This window comes from Phodopus roborovskii, unplaced genomic scaffold (assembly GCF_943737965.1).
Source record: "Phodopus roborovskii unplaced genomic scaffold, PHOROB, whole genome shotgun sequence".
NCBI lineage: Eukaryota > Metazoa > Chordata > Mammalia > Rodentia > Cricetidae > Phodopus > Phodopus roborovskii.
The window spans coordinates 4,367,415-4,388,468 of record NW_026126511.1 but is presented as its reverse complement, the minus strand read 5'-3'; the positions used below and the strand labels follow the sequence as shown (position 1 = coordinate 4,388,468).

The 21,054-nt window shown below is 46.8% G+C and overlaps 1 protein-coding gene across 1 annotated transcript in view; it reads left to right on the top strand.

Moving 5' to 3' along the window:
- Positions 1-302: 302 nt before the first annotated feature.
- The window catches only part of Hs6st3 (heparan sulfate 6-O-sulfotransferase 3), a 629,358-nt gene continuing 608,606 nt past the window's right edge, over positions 303-21,054 (top strand). Inside the window, exon 1 of the mRNA XM_051195219.1 lies at positions 303-1,759. Coding sequence (XP_051051176.1) covers positions 1,059-1,759 — 701 coding nt within the window. The 5' untranslated portion in view covers positions 303-1,058. The remainder of the gene's footprint in view (positions 1,760-21,054) is intronic.

Here is a 21,054-nt window from a genome sequence, read left to right as displayed (position 1 = left end):
CATGCTGAGGAGGGACAGGACAAATCCCTGTGTGTGTGGGACTTCCTGCCTTAGGGGTGTTATTCCTGCAAACAAGACCAGCCAGGTTTCTGTCCACTCTCACACGGAGAAGGCGGCCAACGTTGCGATGTAGAGGAATCAGATGATCGCTAGCAACGCCCTCAGTGGGGCCTGTTCTCCTCCACCGCCAGCTGAGATCTCCAGGCTCCAGGCAGGAAGGGCTCCCACCCCCAGCTGCCTCCCGCGAGCCCCGCAGAGGCGCGGACTCCTCCCCTGGAAACTCCTCCGGGGCTGAGGAAGGCTTTGGCGCATGCTCCGTACCTAGGGCAGGTTTTTGTGCTGCGGGTAGCAGGGCTCCAGTCACACCGGCTGGCGGGTTGTGGCGGTGCCAGCCCGCGGGAGCGAGTGTGCGCGCGTTGCCTGCGCCTGGGCGGGCAGACCCGGAGCAGTAGTGCGGTTCGCCCGGGAGGCGGCTCCGCAGAGGCGTCTTGCTCGCCGGCGCCCAGGGGCCGCTTTGCAAACTTGCGGCGGGCTCCGGGCACCCGGGCACCGGCGGGCGAAGGCGCGGGGCGCGGTGCACACGGAGGGCTGGCGCTGCGGGAGCCGGGCCGCGCCTTTGCCCTTGGCCCGCGCCTGGGCGAGCTTCATGCAGCTCCCCTGCTCGCCGCTGCAGCTGCCCCGGGCAGGTGCGGGACCCGAACCCGGCGCCCCTGCGTCTGAGCGTCTGCCGGCCGGCGGCGGGTTGCTCCGCGTCGCCTGAGAGCCGCGCGCCCGGGCGCAAGAGGAGCCGGCTCGAGCCGGGCGCCCCGGGGATCCCGAGGAGCCCTACGCCGCCGCCGGCGCCCGTCTTCCCGGCTCCGCTCGCTCGTAGGCCCCGGCTGCGCCAGCCCCGGAGTGCGGCGGGGCAGCCAGCCAGCCAGCCGCGCTCCTCGGCGGCAGGGGCATGGAGGAGCGGCGGGCTCGGAGCCGCGCCCCGGAGTCCCCGAAACTTCCGAGCGGGCGCCCTGCCGCGCCGCTGCCGCCGCCGCCGCCCCACCTGCCGGCCTGAGAGCGGGACCATGGATGAAAGATTCAACAAGTGGCTGCTGACGCCGGTGCTCACTCTCCTCTTCGTGGTCATCATGTACCAGTACGTGTCCCCTTCCTGCACCAGCTCCTGCGGCAACTTCGGGGAGCAGCCCCGCGTCGGGGAGACCCGCCCGCCCGCCGCCCCGAGTCCTGCCCGCCGGGCACAGCCGCCCCCCGATGAGTGGGAGCGGCGGCCCCAGCTGCCCCCGCCACCCCGGGGACCGCCCGAGGCTCCTCAAGGGCTCGCGGCTCCGGAGGATGAGGACGAGGACCCGGGGGACCCCGGGGAGGAAGAAGAGGAGGAGGAGGAGGCGGACCCCGAGGCGCCCGAAAACGGCTCCCTGCCCCGGTTCGTGCCGCGCTTCAACTTCACCCTGAAGGACCTGACCCGCTTCGTGGACTTTAACATCAAAGAGCGCGACGTGATAGTGTTCCTGCACATCCAGAAGACCGGCGGCACCACGTTCGGCAGGCACCTGGTGAAGAACATACGCCTGGAGCAGCCATGCAGCTGCAAAGCTGGCCAGAAAAAGTGCACCTGCCACCGGCCCGGCAAGAAGGAGACCTGGCTCTTTTCCCGGTTCTCCACCGGCTGGAGCTGCGGGCTGCACGCCGACTGGACCGAGCTCACCAACTGCGTGCCGGCCATCATGGAGAAGAAGGATTGTCCCCGGAACCACAGCCACGCCAGGTACCTTCCCTGTCCCATAAGGCTTCTGTTTGTTTTCCGAACCCCCCTCCTCACCCCCCAAGTCCTGACCCCGCCAGGCCCTTTGCTGTCTGGCAGCGGTTTCCAGGGACTGGGACAGAGAATTTGGGTGAGGGGTTTTACCACAGGGGCTTGAGCTGGTCCCTCGCCCATGCTCCACTGCTTCTGGCCACCCTCTGTCACCTTCAGACATCCTGGTGTACATTCTGCCCGGTACCTAGCACTTTGTCATGTGGTATTTGGAGCGGGCGCTCCAGAGCAGCTATGGAATAGCCAGGGTGTTGAGGGGTCTGGGTTGGACCAGCGAGGTCAAATCTTGAACTTGAATTGTATGGTGGACACGCAGAGCCTGGGGGAGCTGTCAGTGCAGACACAAAGCATGAGTTTTCCAGGAATGGGTAAGCTGGGGCATAATCCCCTCATAAGGGGCCCTTGGTGGCTGCCTGCCAGCCCAGTGAACAATCCTTTTGATGCCGCTTTGATGATACACGTGCGAATTAGCGATCCACCTTGATAACCCTAATTCCGGGGATGGTCTTTGTTGTTGGGCAATGCCAGGAATTGGGCTCATGCTCTCCTCAGCAAGATTTCCACTCTTCCCCTTAAGCCATTCCATGAGCTCATTTCAGCGTTATTTGTTAAATGCCTACTGTGTGTCTGGGAGTGTGCCCGGTGGATACAAAGCTCTGACCCTTTTCTGTGAAGAGGGTATGCCAGCCCCCTAAAACAGCAATGCAGACAAGAACTGGGAAAGTTTGGAATCTTAACTGCCACTGCAGCTAGTTGCTTCCAGCCCTTGAGCGGTGCTTGGGCTTAAGAATACGGTCTGATGCTCTCTGTCCGTTACCATCTGGAGATTAATCTGACATGCTCAAGGGAATGAAATATTTTTTTTTTTTTAAAAATCAGAACATCAGTTTACTGAAGTTTGTATCTTAAAGGTCTCAAACAATTAGGTGTAAGGAAATAGGAATTGAAATATTCAGCTCGATATGTTGATATCAGATAGCCTTTTGCATTTGACATTATGGAAAAGCTTCATTTACTAGAAGCTACACGGATTTTGAAATTTGTCACCACCGAAGTGTGTAATTCTACTCCATTTCTCTGACAACGAGTGGAATTTCATCATGGGATCGATCTCTTTTCCTTTTATTCTATCAGTTTATTTAATACTTTCTCTCCTCCATGCTCCTGCTGTTTGATCCAAATTGGTCAGAATAAGAAGCCAGTATCCCTTTCCCCTTAGTTTGTTTGAAGGACTTTGCACCAGTGAATATTTTAATAGTACCTTAATTTAGAACCTGCCATTGTATGTTAGCTTAAAACTTCAGGTTTTATATACTCAAAGCACATAGCACTATGACTTCACTGAGACGGTCTCTGCTACACATATTTCCATGGCGTGCCCTTTTAATTTAGATATTACCCATTCCCTGCTGACCCCAAAGAGTTTGTGAGCCTGTCTTGTTGCTGCTGTTCTAGAAAAACAGAGCCCCCCATTATCACATCAAACCCTCTGATGATTTTCAGTGAATGTTAGTATTAAACAACAGTCTCTTAGTGGATAGATACACGAAGACACGGAGAACTTAGAGGAAGATGGGAAATATGACATAGTTGGGGTTTTGGCTGAGTAATGAGATGGCTCCCGCTGTGAAAGACCCAAGGTAGGCCACACGATGCGAGCTCTCCCTTCTATAGGTGATACACATTATCTCTGCACTTCCTGACAGGGAAATTCCGCCTAGACTGCTTGAACATATGGTTTCTGTCAAAAGGAAATGAGGTTCTGAGTTTACCCATGGGTCATAAACATTCGTTTCTTTTTTGCACCACAAATTATCAGATAATCATCTTGGATCAATTTGTTTTTCTTTATTTTTTTTCTGTGTGGTGTTTTGTGTTGCGATGTGGAACCTTCTGGTTTCTTCCTAACATCTCCCCCCCCCCCCCCGTGAGTCTCAATCACTTTTCTTCATAGATACTGTAGGAAGGAGCAGCTGTGTTATATGTGATGTGTCCTTGCATCAAAAGCTGTAGGGAGGAATTGAAGAGACGTTAATAGTAGCATCTTGCTAGCAGAGAAGATTGAATTAGTTGTCTGTCATGGTAATGTCTGTGTACAGCATTCTACAGTCAACAAGATTAGCCTGGATAATGGAGGGTACATTTCCACAATGCAAAATGGCAGATAATCTATTGCTACATAATGGGAACAAGGTTCTACTTCAAATAGGGCTGACTCTGAGCAAAACTGAGAAGGAGCTCCTGTTGGTTTTATTTCCCTGGGCTCTCTGCTTCTGTTACCCTCTTGACAGCTACTCCCCGTTCCTCTCAAGGATCAATGCCCTTGTGGATCACGTAATTGGTAAATGCAAGGCGCTGGAGTCTCGCAGGCTGTGTGTACTAGGAGTGAGGTACGCTCTTTCAGAGTCTGGGTCCCTTTATAACATAAACAATAATTAGGATGTCCCACACAGGTGTGTTTTGAGACGAAGTGAGCTAATCGATGGAACATTCTTAACAGTATGTATACAGAGTGCAGTATGCTGGGATGTGAAACTTAACGTTTAATACCTGTGTGTACGGTAATTGGGTAGTGAGAGGGGAGAGAGGGACACTCAGTTTAGCGATGGAAGAGGGGGCGCCGACCCTGAGAGGGCATGGAGGTTGTTGAAGGAAGCATCCTATGGATTTCATAGACTCAGGAAGGGCCAGACCCCAGGGGACCACAAAGGTGAATTCCGACTACAGAAGGTGGTTGGGATGGGATTGGAAACCGATAGGAAGGTGACTTGACTGCATCACTTAAAAAAAAAATCATATTGCAAGGATTTCTCCTTTTGTGTGGGATGTTTTCCCCTTCTCCTTATTTCCTCAGTAGGTTATCGTGCCTTGTGAAACCCCTCCCCCGTTGTTAAAGTGTGTGTGTCCTTCTTTAAAAAAACTGTGTGTGTGTGTGAGACAGAGACAGAAAGACAGAGACAGAGACCGAGCGCTAGTTGTTGGGGGCATATTGGGCATGTGCGAGCCATGGGTGCTTTGGGGTCGAGGGCAGCCTCGTGCGCCGTCCTTGCTCTCCATCTTGCTTGAGGCCTGTTTCTCGATAGCAGATGTTTGCACCAGGATAAATGGTCTGCGGGCTTTGGAAGGTCCTGTCTGCCTTCCTTCCCGTTGCAGGAATGGTGGGATTACAGCCAGGGTGTCAGGGTTGAGGCAGGTCCTGGGGATCTGCACCCCGGTCCTCATGCTTACGTGGTGGACACTTCCCTCACGGGGCCATCTCCACCCTCGGGTCCTTTTTACTTTGTGCTCTCTCCACTTTGTCTATATCACCCAAGCTTTAGGAGAATTCTCTTTGCTGATACCGAGTATGGATGGAATCATAGCATTTTATGCCAAAATAAAAAGGTAAAAACCACTGGCGAGGAAACTAATCCGGACTATTTTGATGAGCATTCTAACTCTGAGAAGGTGAGATGATGCCACCGAAGTCTCCGCAGGGAGTTCGTGTCTTCATTTTGTCCCTATATCCAGTGCCCGGAGTACTGTGATTTCTCTGTCCATATACCATGGAGAGGGTGTCTTAGTTACCTTCTTCCGGTACAGCGGGTACTGTGATAGTCATGGTAATGGGGCTTTGAGCAGTGCTGTGATCTTGGGTGAGCCTGCCTCTCAGGAAAGGTAGTTTCAACCTCGGTAAGAGGGTGTCGTCTTCTTTCTTACACAATGCCACAGGATACTCTTCTCTATCCTTCTGAGGACGAGGAAGAGATTCTTATCCTTTGTGACTCATTCCATTGACCCTGTTAGGATGGCTGACGTCCTGTGGATTTGGTACTAGACAGGGCTCTGTGTTGCAAGTGACATAAACCTGCTTCACGTGGTGGTGATGGTGGTGATGGTGGTGGTGGTGGTGGTGATGGTGGTGATGGTGGTGGTGGTGGTGGTGGTGGTGGTGATGGTGATGGTGGTGATGGTGGTGGTGGTGGTGGTGGTGGTGGTGATGGTGATGGTGGTGGTGATGGTGATGGTGGTGATGGTGATGATGGTGATGGTGGTGATGGTGGTGGTGGTGGTTGTGGTGATGGTGATGGTGGTGGTGGTGGTGGTGGTGATGGTGATGGTGATGGTGGTGATGGTGGCGATGGTGGCGATGGTGGTGGTGATGGTGATGGTGATGGTGGCGATGGTGGCGATGGTGGTGGTGATGGTGGGTTGCTGACTTATGTAAGTGTATAATAGAACAGGAAAGTGTGGACGTGGTTTTAGCCATGTCTCAAAACACGAGATCCTTCTCTCCACATTATTGGCATGTTCTAGCAAAGGGCCTCAACACTTGAGGTCTGAATACTCCACAGGGAGACAGGGAAGCAGGCCTTCCAGAAATTAACTCAGGTTAATTTCAGCTTGGACCTTGTGACTTTTTCAGCCAATAACTGTGGTCAGGATGATGAGGTTCTTTGACTCACTTTGTATAACAGAACACAGTGTGTGTGTGTGTGCGTGCGCGCGTGTGCACACACAGGCGTTCAGAGAAAAGGATGCTAGTGTGGATGCAGGGCCTGGGTGGACAATAGGCTCTTCACTGGTGTCAAAAACAGCTGGTAATAAATGTGAGAGAAATGACCCTTCAACCATCCTCTTCGCATTCTGCTGAAGGAACTCTCCTAAGCAGATGATAATTCTTCTTGATTGATATCTGATTGATATATCTTCATTGATTCCTGAAAGCCACATTCATGGTAACTGAAGGCACTGGTAATGTTCTCTCTGAGGAGAAACATCAGAGTTGCTGTCAACAGTCAGTAGAAGAAGGGGGGAAGGTGAAGGGGACTTACTTTACATCAGCCCCAAATGTAGAACCTGGATAAGACTTGGTGGGGCTTCAACTTGAGAAAAAAATTCATAAAGTTTGTAGCTGGCTGCAGTCAGTCATACCCAAGCTGGATTTAAGGTTTCTTCTCCCATCCCTGCCATATGAACCAAAAAGAACAACGAATATCATACATGAATCAGCTCTCTAGCATTCATAAATATTTCTACAAGGAAACTTGGGTTGAGTACAGCCCGAAAGCAGAGATTGCTTTCCACATTCAGAGCCCAAGCACTGGGAGCTTTTCATGACATTGTTTTATTAACAAATACTAAAGATGTGGTGAGAAGGTGCAACTCAATTCATGCCATAACAAACAATCAAACAAACAGGTAGAATTGCTTGGAAGCCTCATCCTGCTCTCCCTCTAGACAGCACGCTAACATACATGTCTTCTCCACAACTCTGGCTCAGAGATCTTGGGCTATTGTAACCTGCACTGCTGTAGAAAGCATACTGTTTCTTGTAGTTAAAAATGCTGAGATGCCAAGAAGGTTGATGTCCCCCCCCAAAGGTATGAAGTGTAAAACTAAAGAGATAAGTGTCACTCTGTCGACATGCTGCATCCACTTACTTGTCCATGACAAGGAAGGTCCCTTAAAGCATCAGTTCTGCCTCAAACCGCCACTAGCTCCGAGTCAGGAAGAGGTTATAAACACTGGTTTTCTTTCTGAGTGGTAAGGACGTGACTTCCAGCAGCGACTCTTAACAGGTGATGGACCACACTGCCTTCTCTTGCTGGTTACTGTGAGGCTTTCTCACAGGCTCGACTTTTGAGTGATAATTAGAAGGTAGGTAAAGTTAGCCAACAATGTGGTTTTGCTTAATTTCAGACTCTTCTACGATTCTCCAAAGCTGATCATTATGATCTCATGTTGACTAAAGGCAATCAGAATCTTATGGCATTTGAAAATTGCTTATGTTAATAGTTTGAAACTGTCAAACCCTAATGTGACTTTAAGAGTTACAAAATACATTATTGGGTATAGTAAATCTGAAAGTAATTGAATAAGGAAGTTTTATTTATGTATTTTGTATTAATCCATTACCTTGTGTTTAAATTTACTAGGTGTTGGATACCATGGATAAATTCTCTGTTGATTTTAATTGGCTAATGGCACTTTATATCAGTTATAGCTGGGCATTTAACGATATGTTGGGAAGTGTACTAAAATGTTTCTAGCTTATAGAGTGTTAATTTGTTTTTAATCTTCCTATAAAATAGACATGAAGTGCTAGGCACGCAGACTAACCCATGGAAGATGCTCAGGAAATGCCTGCTTTGAGATTGCCTTTAAAAATTATGGTGTAATTGAAAAGATTGTGGTCCTTTAGAAAATTACCAGACACTTTGCTTTGCGACTGTTACTTTGGGTGTAAATTCAACTTGTTAGCAGTTGAGGTCCACAACTTGCAAGGTACTATATCTGTTTACCCAAGAAAAAAGGAAAAGTAAGCAAGATAAAGTTTATTGTACTATGTCTGTAAGACTTTCTTCTTATAATAAGAGGGATATCAGCTGTTCATTTGGGAACGCGTAGGAACTCTCGGTTTTGGAAAGATTATTTCATTATACATGTTTAATTTAGAAAACATATCAGGCTGAGCCGGGAGGGCAGAAGGAGGAGAGAGAGCTCCATCATCTTAGGCATATTTAGACTCATGATTACTACTGGTCAAACACAGAGGTCTACATCATCTTAGACTTATTTAGACGCGTGATTATTACTGGTCAACCCAGATAGCAGAGTTGCAGTTGGGTTGATCTGGTTGTAGAACATGATGTTGGAGGACCAGTGGAAGAGGTCATGAATTAGGGATACATCCACAAAGAGGAATTTGTGGAATCCAATGGCAAACGTATTAGCAACTGAAAACAGTGTTGGTCTCTGACTTGGGAAGGTTATCCACCCTCGAGTGTTGGATTCCACAGTTATGCTCTGGGATTTTGATGTGGGTCAGCTCTTGTTACATCACCTGTTCTGCGCACCCTCTTCTTTTCTGGATAATAGGGAGTGGTCAGAGTGTTATAACCAACGTTACAGTCTAAGCATTACTCACCTGTGTTATTATGGAATTATTGGGAAAGACCAGGAAGTCTTATACATGGCTAGCCATCATGTTTTCTTGGCGCTTGTCATATACATACATTCTGTATTGTGTAAAGATAAAAGGAGAGCTATGCTATCCTTTCGGAATCTGGAATCTTTATCTAAATAGTATAGACATTAACTGGTAAGTTGGAGTACAAAAGAAATGGCCATAAAGATGAAAAGTAAATGTTGACTCATAGAGAACTAAGGACACTCAGTGGGTACTTAGTTAAATGGAAAAGTGAAGTATTTCCCCCAAGCATACTGATTTTTTTTTCTAATAGGAAATTAATGAAACAGCAATAAAATGTTTAAACATACACAATTAAACTCATACATGAAAAAGTCCTACAGTGAAATTGAATTAGTTGCCCATGGTCACATAAATATTTTTAGTTCATTGCTATTATTAATATCTGAACATGCTTTTATTGGTAGGCACTGTCCTCTGTTTTAAGAAGCCTTCATCTAATACTGTGGAGTTATGTTGGGCTATGCACTCTGATTTCTTCATAAACGCAGGGTGTCATGAATGTCAATCACCTCGATTCCTTGGTATTTACTCATCAGATTTACAGAGTATTCTTCCAGAGAATTTGAGACTCTGGGTATGTAATTACACACCTGTGTGGCGGACCACAGCTAGAAACCTGTAGACTTTTATGGTTTATGTCTAAAGCGAAAGCAGACAGAAAGAGAAGCAAGCTCGGTTTTTGAACAGAGTTGGACTTTAATGTGGGAAGAGAAGACACAGAAAGGACAGAGTGATGGCATGGGCTGCAGATTTCGACAGGAGAGGACAAAGACAAAAGTGACCAAGATAAACAAACCACAGAGAACTGAACCAGGAGGAGGCAACCCTGAACGGAGCAGACAGAGCATGGTCCTGTATGCAGCCGCTCGGTCTCCTTTGTGTATTTATAAGATGCCATCAGCTGTCTAACGGGCTATCTGTTTTGGAGCAGAAGTACATTCAAATGTTGCTGCTATGCATTCACTAGTAAATACCTTCTCTTTTGTAGCATGTTACAGTTTAATGACATTCCTGGTTTTATTAGTATGAGTCTGGCACCCGTTGGGATTTTCAAGGCAGATGTCATAGAGGTATGGACTGGTAAAAGAGAACACACATCACATCTCCAGGTACCTTTTAATTAATAACAAAGGGAGATTCTTAGCCCAACAGGATAGCAACTGGATATGAAGTAGCGATGGTGCAGTCTGGTGTATTATAGCTATTGTGTGCTGGTGGCTAACTGTCTCAATGGGAATAATCTAGAAGAGGTGTACGTAAAAGAGCTGTTGGTAGAAATCTCCTGCAATTGGGGACCCGCCTGGGAAGAGAAAGGAGTTGGGAGGGAATGTCCTGACCACTTTTTCCTCTTACCGGTCCATCCTTTCCCATTGCCTTCCACTGCATGAGCAGCTGGAAGCTGAAAGGCACGGGAACCAGTTGATCTATGCCATGGACTCCAGTGAGGCTGAGGACAGAAATAAACCCGTAGTGGCAGCGATGGGAAGGATGAATCTGGAGAGGGATTTATGCGGTGTCTTCAAGGAATTTGAAGTTTCTCCACTATTTTATGGATGTCCCGGTTCTTGTCAACAAATGAGATGAAGGACGGATAACTGGTATTGCATGCATCTCCTCTGCACAGAACTCAGTGTCAACTGAAAGTAGAAAAAGGGCCCTTTACAAAAGGGGAGTCACTACAGGGACATTCGCTGAATAAAAAGAAAAGCATGCTGTTCTGGATGTTTGTCACCAGAATGCACCTGAGCCAGCTGGTTAATAGTGACAGATTTGGGCTGTTAGATCCGTGTTAGGATGCACGGTAGACAACACATATTTTACATTACGTCTATGTGCAGCATTTTATATATTTGGAGTTATAGAGCAATATTAGTTAAGGCATGACAAGCAGGGTGCCAGGGTAGATGGAGTCTGCAAAACCGTATTTATGAGACTGGATGCTCACTGTGGCCTAGACTGTTTCACAAGCGGAGTCTTCAGAGGAGCATTTATTACCGACAGTTCTGTGAAACGTGGGGAGAGAAGCGGAAGGGGGTGGGGAGGAGGGGAGGGAGAGGAGGAGGAGGAGAGGGAGGAATAGAAGCAATGCCATTTGGAACTACATGAATGGGTTTACTTGTAATAGAGCCGCATGTATTTGCAGAAGGCGTGGTGTTCTTTAAAGTATATGTGCCAGAATCTTCCCATGCCGAATATTGTAGGATTTTTACGTTCATGTGGGAGTTGCTGTGGGTAAAGGCCAGAGCACTTGCAGTGGCCCATGAGATGGGGCAGAAGATGCTTGGCGGAAGAGGGCTGATTTGAAAAGTGAGAAGGAGAATACTAGGGGTGTGTGTGTGGGGGGGTTCTACAGGGACAGGGGCTGGGCATGTGATGGGGTGTGTGTGTGTGTGTGTGTATCAACTAAAACTAAGTAAGAAAATGCTATAAGAAACCTCTTACTTTGTATACTCATTAAAAGTAAATAAAAATTATCCTAGCATTAAGTGATTAAAAAAAAAAGGATAAGATTAGTAGGTACAAGAACCAAAGAACCATATAGGTATTGCTTTACCTCTGAGAGCCAAGTGCTGTGAGTAACTGTTACTCTTTATAGGTAGCAAAACTAATGTCCACATAAATTTCCATACTACACTTCTGCCCCATTGCCAGCGGGATCCATGGGAAGGGATTTTGGGTCATCCATGGAGAGCAGATACATCGACTTTCCCTCTGTATTCATCGTCCCCCGCTACAGTCTGAGCAACGTGGGAACAAGGTCGTGTTCAGGCCTTTGTTAGTGTGTGCAGTTTTTATTATGATAAAATTGCCTTGGGAAGTGACTTGTGCTGGCTGTACAAGAGAGTACTGAAACAGACTACTGGAAAGGGGGGGGACATTTTGGGGTCAAGGGATTCTCCCAGGAATCTATAAGGATGGTCCCAGCTAAGACTCCTAGCAATAGTAGGCACATAGCCTGAAACAGATGTAGACCCACAGCCAAATATTAAATGGAGTTCTGGTGAAGTTCAGGGAATTCTGTAGAAGAAGGGGAGGAAGGTTTGTAGGAGCCAGGGGGTCGAGGACGCCACAAGAAAACTCACAGAGTCAACTCACCTGGGCTCGTAGAGGCTCACAGATACCGAATCCACAACCAGGAAGCAAGCCTGGGTGGGACTGACCTAGGCCCTCTGCATATATGTTACAGCTGTGCAGGTTGTCCTTGTGGAGCTCCTAACAGCGGGAAGAAGGGCTGTCTCTGACCCTTTCACTGGTTTTTGGGACCGCACTCCTCACACTGGGTCACCTTTGCCCAGCCTTAATACAAGGGGAGGTGCTTAGTCTTACTGCAAATTGATATGACATGTTTTGTTGACATCCACGGGAGATCTGCCCTTTCCGGAACAGACTCAGAGAGTGGGTGGATGGGGGTGGGCCTGGGAGGAGAGGAGGGAGGGAAAACTGCAGCCAGCATGATAAATAAATACATTTATTTACAAAAATAAATCCGAGCGAGGTGTGGCAGATAGTTCCCTCCTTATGAGTCCCTCCTTAAACTGTGCACACACAGTGAAAGAGATGGGTTAGCCCACTTCTAACTCTGTGTGTTTGCGTGAGATGGGATCTCCTTGTGTGGTCTCTGGTGGTCTTGCACTGTATAGCCCAGGTGGCCTTCAGCTTGCTGTCCTCCTGCCTTGGGCTCCCGTGATGAGACAACAGGAAACGTCCCGTGTCTGGCTCTATTTCTAAAATCGTTTGTTAAGATTTCTTTTGCTCTCTCCAGTGGTGTGCATAAAAGCTATTTGTGGAGGAGACCTTTTAACAGCATGGAGAAATTTAGGTGCGTTGAAAGTACTGAGTTTATTTATTAACCTAAAATATTTGTGACTATCAAGGTACCTTGTTTGCCTTTCACATTTAGGCAGAAGCCTAAATCACCACTGCAGATAAATCTCTTTGCTTTGAAGGTTTTATTCTCCAAGTTCCTTACGTGTGCTATAAAGAATAATTAATATAATGAAAAGATCAATATTGTGTATAAATTATTTAAGCTTTACTGTCGTTGTAATTTTCTCCTCAACACCTATTGATCTGTAACAATTCATTTGTTAATTTCTTTCTGCTAAGATATTCATTGAGCTGGGTCTGTAGTAGTGCTGTCCCTGCACTATCCCAAGCAAGTCATGAATTACTGGTGATGCATGGAAACTGGCTAACTCACTAGCGAAAGGCCAGAGCTGGAGATGGACAGAGCAGAAGGCTTTGAGATGCTTTCCTATAGGAACCGTGTGTAGGCAGATGACTGCGAATAGTTAAGGTGTACACTTGTGCCATTAATGAGTACTTATCATTCTCTGGGCATGTGGTGCTCTGGGTCTGAATGTCTCTCTTTTCCTGTCCCTTTTTAAAAATTGCTGCTGGGGATAGAATGCATGGCCTCCCATGTGCTGGACATAGGTGTCCTCTACGGAGCTGCGCCACCAGCTCTTGCCTTCCGTATCCCCCCCTTCTGCACGCCCTTTCTTAACTCCCCTTTCTTCCTCCCATCTTTTGTTCATTCTTTCCTCTCCTTCCTTCAATTTTACAGGTTTACATATTAACGGAGTTCAACAGGATGTTTAAATTTGTGCGTAGAGTGTACATTGACCAACTTCGGCTGTCCGCTATTCTACACTGGGATTGGCCTCTCCTCTCCTCTTCTCCTCCCCTCTCGGTGTGTGTTTGTGTGTATGTGTGTGTGTTATGAATGCATGTGTAAGTATGTGAGTGTGTGTATGTGCATGAATGCGAGTGTGTGTATGTGTGCGATTGTGCATTGTGTGAGTGTGTATATGTGTATGTATGTGTGTATATGTGTGAGTGTGTATGTGAGTGTGTGTGTGAGTGTATGTATGTATGTATGTGATTGTGTATGTGTGTGATTGTGTGTTGTGTGAGTGTGTATGTGTGTGTGTATGTATGTATGTATGTGATTGTGTATGTGTGTGATTGTGCATTGTGTGAGTGTGTATATGTGTGAGTGTGTATGTGAGTGTGTGTGTGTGAGTGTGTGTATGTATGTATGTGATTGTGTATGTGTGTGATTGTGCATTGTGTGAGTGTGTATATGTGTGAGTGTGTATGTGAAATGTGTGTGTGTGTGTGTGTATGTATGTGATTGTGTATGTGTGTGATTGTGTGTTGTGTGAGTGTGTATATGTGTATGTATGTGTGTGTATGTGTGTGTGTATGTGAGTGTGTGTGTGAGTGTATGTATGTATGTATGTGATTGTGTATGTGTGTGATTGTGTGTTGTGTGAGTGTGTATGTGTGTGTGTATGTTTGAGTACGAGTGTGTGTATATGTGTGTGTGTGTGTGTGTGTGTGAGAGAGTTTGAAGGTGCTCCTGATTATCTACAGTATTGTTCTGGACAGAGTGTTATTGAGTCACATTTCAGAGAGTAGGGATCCACTGAGACCCTTTGGAACTCACAGTTACGTTGCAGAAATGAAATCTTTAGTGGGACTTTTACTCTGTGTGAGTTAGATTAGTGAGAACAAATGGAGTCTTGCAAAGAACTGTGAATTTGAAGTCAGAAAACCAGGTTTTCAATTCTGGCTGTTTGTTAACCCCTTCCTGTCAGAGTCTCCCAAGGACAATGATTTTGTTTTGTTTCCTTCTGGGCCCAGAACAGTGCCTGGAACATATAGATGTCAAATAAATGGAGACTGAATTAATGGAAGGAAAAAAAAATAAGCAAGTGTAACTTTATTTAGGAAGTTATTAGGGCGTTTAAATAAGACTGGCGAGTTAAGAAAAAACAGACATAGGAACACTTTGTAAAGTATGAAGTGGTTTACAAATGGAAATCTACATGGATGGTGGGAAGCCTTTTAATATGAAATGGAAAAGGAAGAGAAGGTGCGTTTTGGAAATGCAATGAATAAATTATTCAGCTTTTATAGAGCTTTGAAAACAGGAATGACGAAGATATAGTTGAAAGTGTGAAAATACACATTCGGCTCCCTAACTTGTTAAAGGAATGGGCAGCTTCTTTTAAAACAGGAAATAACACGACATAAAAGACTGATCTAAATGCATGCTTTCCTTTAGACCTCTAGGAACCTCTCCCAGCCGAGATTTGGTGCAGAGATTAGGTTCAAAAATGTTTCTGTCTTTCTCCATTGTTTTACCTTTTTGAGGAAATGATCCTAAAATTGGTCTTTTAAGTTTTATGTTTATGTGTGTGCTTGTGTGTGCGCTTTTCCTTGGGAAAGACTATTTTCCTGCTCTCATTATTCCTAGTTGCCTGTAGTTCTTTCTTTTGTGGATTGTTGGGGCCCCCTAGACTTTCCCTTGTTCACATTAGCATGTCTATTGTTGACCTTGTTTAGCTCACCTTTTGGCAGTCCTGTTGGTGAGACTTGACAGTGTAGGTCCTGAGACTGGTAGGAGACACAACCTCAGAGCAAGCTCCTCCGGCTCTTAAGATCTCCCCACTCCCTCTTTCACAGTGAGCCCCGAGCCTTAGGTGTGCAAGTCGCTTTGTGGCTGTATCAGTTGGGACGGGGCCACAACTCTGAGTTTTGATCAGCCGTGGTTTTCTGTAGTGGTCTCTGTCTATTGTAAAGAGAACTGTCCCTGATGGTGTGAGACCCACACTTATCTGTGGATGTAAGAATGGATGCTTAGAACGCAGTTCAGGATTGTGCTGGGTTAGTAAAGCAGTGGCTGTGAATTCTCCTCAAAGATCCATGACATCCCTAGATCTGACTAGTTCACTGGGTTGCTGGTACCAGGCATGGTTTTCCTCTTGTTGAGTGTGTGATATGTCCAGCTAGTGAGCTGTTGGTTATCACCAAGGTGTTCTTGCCATTACTGTATCCTGGCTTCCTTGGGTGGGAAACAGCCAACAGTAATGTCCCGTTTGATGCCCGGGAACCACAGTGACAAGCACAGCATGGTAACTCCAAGTGTTTTCTTAATGGACTCGGCGATGCCACTACCATTTGTTTACTTAGTCATCTTAGAAACAGATGCCGGACCACTAGGGAAAGGTCCAGAGACCTACAAGGATGACCCCAACTCACAATCTGAGCAACAGTGGAAAGGCTGCATTAAATGCCCTTCCCTGATAATGAGATTGATGACTAACTTATCCACCATCATGGAGCCCTCATCTAGTAGCTGATGGAAACAGAAGCAGACACCCACAGCTAAACACTGAGCCGAACTCCTGGAATCCAGATGCAGAGAGGGAGGAGTGATAAGAAAAGGGGTCAAGACCAGGCTGGAGAAACCCACAGAAACAGCTGACCTGAACAAGGGGGAGCTCATGGACCCTAGACTGATAGCTGGGAAACCAGCATTGGACTGACCCTGAACCCCTGAATGTGGGTGTCAGTTAGAAGGCCTGGACAGTCTAAGGGACCTCTGACAGTGGAACCAGGATGTGTCCCTGGTGCATGAAACGACTTTGGGAGCACATTCCCCATGGAGGGATACTCCCTTATCCTAGAGGCAGAGGGAGGGCCCAGTGCCTACTCCAAATGACTTGACAGGTTTTGATGTTCCCTCCTGGAAGGCATCACCCTCCCTGGGGAGCAGGGTTTCGGGGAGGCATGGGAGGGACAGGGAACTGGGATTGATATGTAAAATGATGATGATGAGGACGACAACAACAACCTGGCAGACCACTGTAGACAGCTTCTGAGCTCCAGCTTCCGCTAAACTGAGTAAGGGGACTAGTCACCCTGCTTCAGCGTTTCTTTCCCTGAAGACCTTAAAGAAGGATCTTGCCCATGCCTAGCCCCTTTGTGTCTGTCTTTCTGACATCCTCTGATGCTTCCTGCGTGACCACAGATCATATTCTGTGCCTTGTGTTTCCAAGGGTGCGTGAGTGTAAATCTCCCCTCCTTCATAACGGTCATTGCCAAATCTGATCCAGTTAATTTCAAGGATGTAAGCCACAGAGCGTGGGTTTCAGAAGACAGTGGAAGTCAATGCTTGGACCACAAGTACAAGTGAAGTCTAGGGTTAGATCAGTTGTGCCCCCCCCCCCCCCCCCGTCTGTGATCAGGGTTGTGGATTGGCTGAGGCGAATGAAGTGGGGCAGAGTCTTCAAGTCAGACTTTCTAGACGACAAGAGGAGGGAGGGGGAGGGGGAGAGGGGAGGGGGGAGAAGGGAGGGGGAGGAGGGAGGGGGAGGAGGGAGGGGGAGGAGGGTGGGAGAGAGGGAGGAGGGAGGGGGAGGGGGAGGGGGAGGGGGGAGGGGTGCCGAAACAGAAACCCTGACCAGTCAGTTCTTTGTGGGAAATAGTTTACAACCATAGACTGATTTTGCCTTAAGTTTGTTTTCTCTCTCTAGCTGGCCCCAGAGGCAATGTCTGGATTGACTGTTTAATTCATTTATGATTGTGTAGAGCCCGGCATCAGGCTCTGTAGAGAAGACTTGCTCCTGGTACTCAGGGGATAAAATCATAGCTACGTAAGTCACAGACAAAAATCATTTGAAAATGATTATATGTTAAAGTAGTTAAATCAGTTGCTGGCACTGTAATTAGAACTTTTTGTAAAAGTTCCAAGGAAGGTATACTTTAAAAAGCTGTGCAAATATTCACGGCCATGAACAGGAAAGAAAATAAAGAACCTGAGTTAGCCAAAGAGAGAGGAGTCATATTGAATTGAAAGTGGGGTGGTGTACATAGCGGGCTTTGGCAGTATGCTGGACTGAAGAAATTAGTTTTGATTCAATATGAAGTTTAGAATTCAAAATTGTAAGTAGTAAAGTCATTGCTAAATCCCATCTATAAATATTGAGATGCACTCCCCTTCAGGAGGAGAATCTGAAAACCTCATCCCTTACCCCAAACGTTGCTTTTCATGAAAAGCTTTCCACAAGCATGCAGCTGAAGAGATGAGATTCTACATCTGATGCTGTGCTGTAAAGTGGCCAGGCCTTCCATCTTTGTGTTTTCCTCTTGGCCTTTGTCTCCTGGTCTCTGTCTCCATCTGTCTCTTTCTCTCTCCACCAGCCCCATGGGTAAAGGACAATGACTGACATGTGCTCTAGAAGGCCGTGGACATATCCTCTTTGAAAAATCAGAATTCTGAGCTGTTTATCTTCTTAAGATGGTGGGAAGAAAAATGGTAAACAGAAGAGTTGGGATAAAGTTAAAAAAAAAGATGGAAATGAAATTGAGTAGGAAAATAAAGAAAATGAATAGCAATATGTAGAGAAGAGCATAAAGCTCCTTGTATTTTAGTATTTCTTTGGGGGCATAGGAATTCCAGCATATTGAAGGGTTCAGAGGGCAGCATTGTGTCAGATAAGACATTCATGAGCTTGGCACACACCTTCCATTGCGCTAAGCAAGAAACAACTACATTTTGTTCAGCGTTATGAACAAAATAATATTCGCCAATGAGATTTACTTGTTTTCTATCTTAAGACCCTCTTTAACTTTTAGGCATTGGTTCCAAAGATACCAAGCCTCTATTATCTGGACGCCTCCCACCTGAGGGAAAATTTTATCTCTGGTGCTGCTAAATTTGTAAGGTTTTGCAGCAGACAGGCAATGTCATGGCAAACACTGGATGTGATCTGAACATACTGTTGTGAGTCAGGATGTGAGAGCTGCTAGGTGTCTGAGAAGTTGGGTTTTCCTGAGGAGATAATTCACACTCACAAACACTGTTAGACTGTTTCAAACGACCTGTGGCTTTGATGAGATGGCCTGGGGAAAGGATGTCCTTAAACATACGTTTACAGCTTCCAAAAGGTGGTCAATTAATTGCTTGTGCAGAACGGACAATATTCACAGACAGGCCTTCCTGTGTTTGGTCTAAAGCTTTATTCTCTACATTTGGGGAGATGCACAGTTGTCCAGGTCCTGCTGTCTGTCCTTCTACTCTGGAGGAGTACTGAAGGCAGACCCACAGGTGACTCTGGTGCTGGTGACCGTGGATTCCCCTGAGGTCGTGGGAGACCAAGGGAGGTTGAGCAAGGAAGAATGAAAGTGGCTGCCAGCCACGGCGTCTGTGCTACAAACAGTGCTTACTGGGTCCCGTGCTGATGCCCCTCCATGAAGGACGCCTCCCAGGCACACAGAGAAGCTTCCCTTTTTCCCATGGGGGAATGATATGAGCAACTGACTGATAACATGGCCTGAGCAGGGTGGAGGCTCCCGGTGCTGCGCTGGCCCTGGACACCAAAAACAAGTCAGGCATTGTGCTTTCCTCAAGGTGGTTACAATGTTACATGACGTGTGTACTGTGATGCAAAGGCAGAGACAACTCCAGAGAGAGCTGCCGGGCCAGGCAGCAGAGAGCACAGTGTAAACGTGGAGGATGGAGCTCAGGTCCCACCATGGCTGGAGAAGGAGAGCACAGCGGTCCTGTAATCCCAGCACTCGGGAGGGAGGCAGGGGCAGGGGCAGGAAGGCTCCTGGGGCTCCCTGGAGGGTCAGATCTAGATCAGTGAGACCCTGTCTCAAATACAAGATGAAGAAACTATGGGGAAAGACATGAGATGTCATCTCCTTGCCTTCACATGCATGTGCATGCACACACACTCTGACACATGCACGCACTCTGACAAACACAAATTGACACACACAGACACACATGCACATGTGCATGTACACACACAGATACACTCACACATTCACACACATACACACCGATAAACACATGTACACAATACACTGATACACACACACACACAGATGCACACACATATACGCATGCACCCACACGCACACACACATACACGCTGATACACACATGCACACGCAGATACCCACACATATACACATGCATACAGATAAACATACATACATACAGACACACATACACACACGCACAGAGACACGCAGATACACTCATGCACACATACACACGAAGAAGCTACTTGAAGGAAAAGAGGCTTATTTAGGCTCATGGTTTGAGGATACATAGTACATCACAGTTGAGAAGGCACCGAAGAGTGGCTGGGCTACGTGCTCAGAGCAGAGCTGGGCTATGTGCCTCTGTGTCCCCAACCACCATTATCCACTCCCTTCGGTTAGTGCCTCCTAAAACTTTGAAAGGCTCCCTAACAGCGACAGAGTCACCACTCTCAGACAAAGCATTCAAATGTAGGAGATTCCGAGGGAGTTTTAACATTTGAAGCGTACTGGTGTACTGGTGTCAGAGGACCCATTGGATTTAGTGTGTGTGTGTGTGTGTGTGTGTGTGTGTGTTCTTTCATTGATTGACAGTTTGGTATATGTATACAACACATTCTGGAGACTATCACCACAGCCCCTATTACCCCCCCTCCCACTGCCGTCATGACTTCTCCTCCCTACAAGTCATCTTCGGCATTCAAGTTTTCTAGCAGACGGAAGGAAGGGCTGGCGGAATAAAGTGTAGATGGGAGCTGGCATCACTACGAATCAGCAGGCTGAACCCCATTAGTAGTGGGTCATCTGAACTCAGGATCGAGACAGTGGCTAACATTCTGCAGAAGGTGTGCCGAAGAGATGACTTAGAGACTGCATAACTTGGTTAACCATGGCAAGGGACCGTTCGGAATAGCCTCCTCGCTGTTCCTCGGTCATCTGCAGTCTGCCATGCATTGATGACGTGTTCTCTGTAGCACACAGGCCAGGGTAAAACTACACCGTAGGCGGTTTATTCTCAGATTATGGAAGTACAAACATCTGCGAGGGTGATGGTCACTTCCTTGTAAGACAGAGACGTCAAGGTCACCCTGGGACATCATCTTGAGTGGGATGAGAAGGGACAGATTGATGGCGTCCTGGAGGAAAAGGTTGGTTGTTCCATTTTTAGTATATGTAATTAAGGACAGATGAACAATAGTATTCAATTATCATATAGCTTAATTACTTGCGAATGTGCATTTTAAGGTGCATAACCTTCTCAGGCTGAACTGCATACTTACAGGGACAATTTGAGGCAGGCTGCAGAGTTAAAATAGAACAATTAAGCATGTGAGTAAAGTCAAAGCCAACAAAGGAATAGGAAATAGCCTCTAGGTGTAATCCATTCTTATAGTTAAATATGAATTCAATCTTTTTTATATCTTGATTTCTAAGGAATGTCATGTCCGGGAGAGCCTTTGTCATTGGGTTAAGTTTGAGAAAATAACCATATTATTTTCTAGCTCTTGGAGGGAATTTATAGTTTAAAAGGACATGGGATGACATCATAAACTGGTTTCACAATAGTTTTGCTAAAGACACAGAAACGTCCTTCAATGGCTGTTGCTCATGTCAACTCGATCAAATAGAGACTTGGCGTATCAAC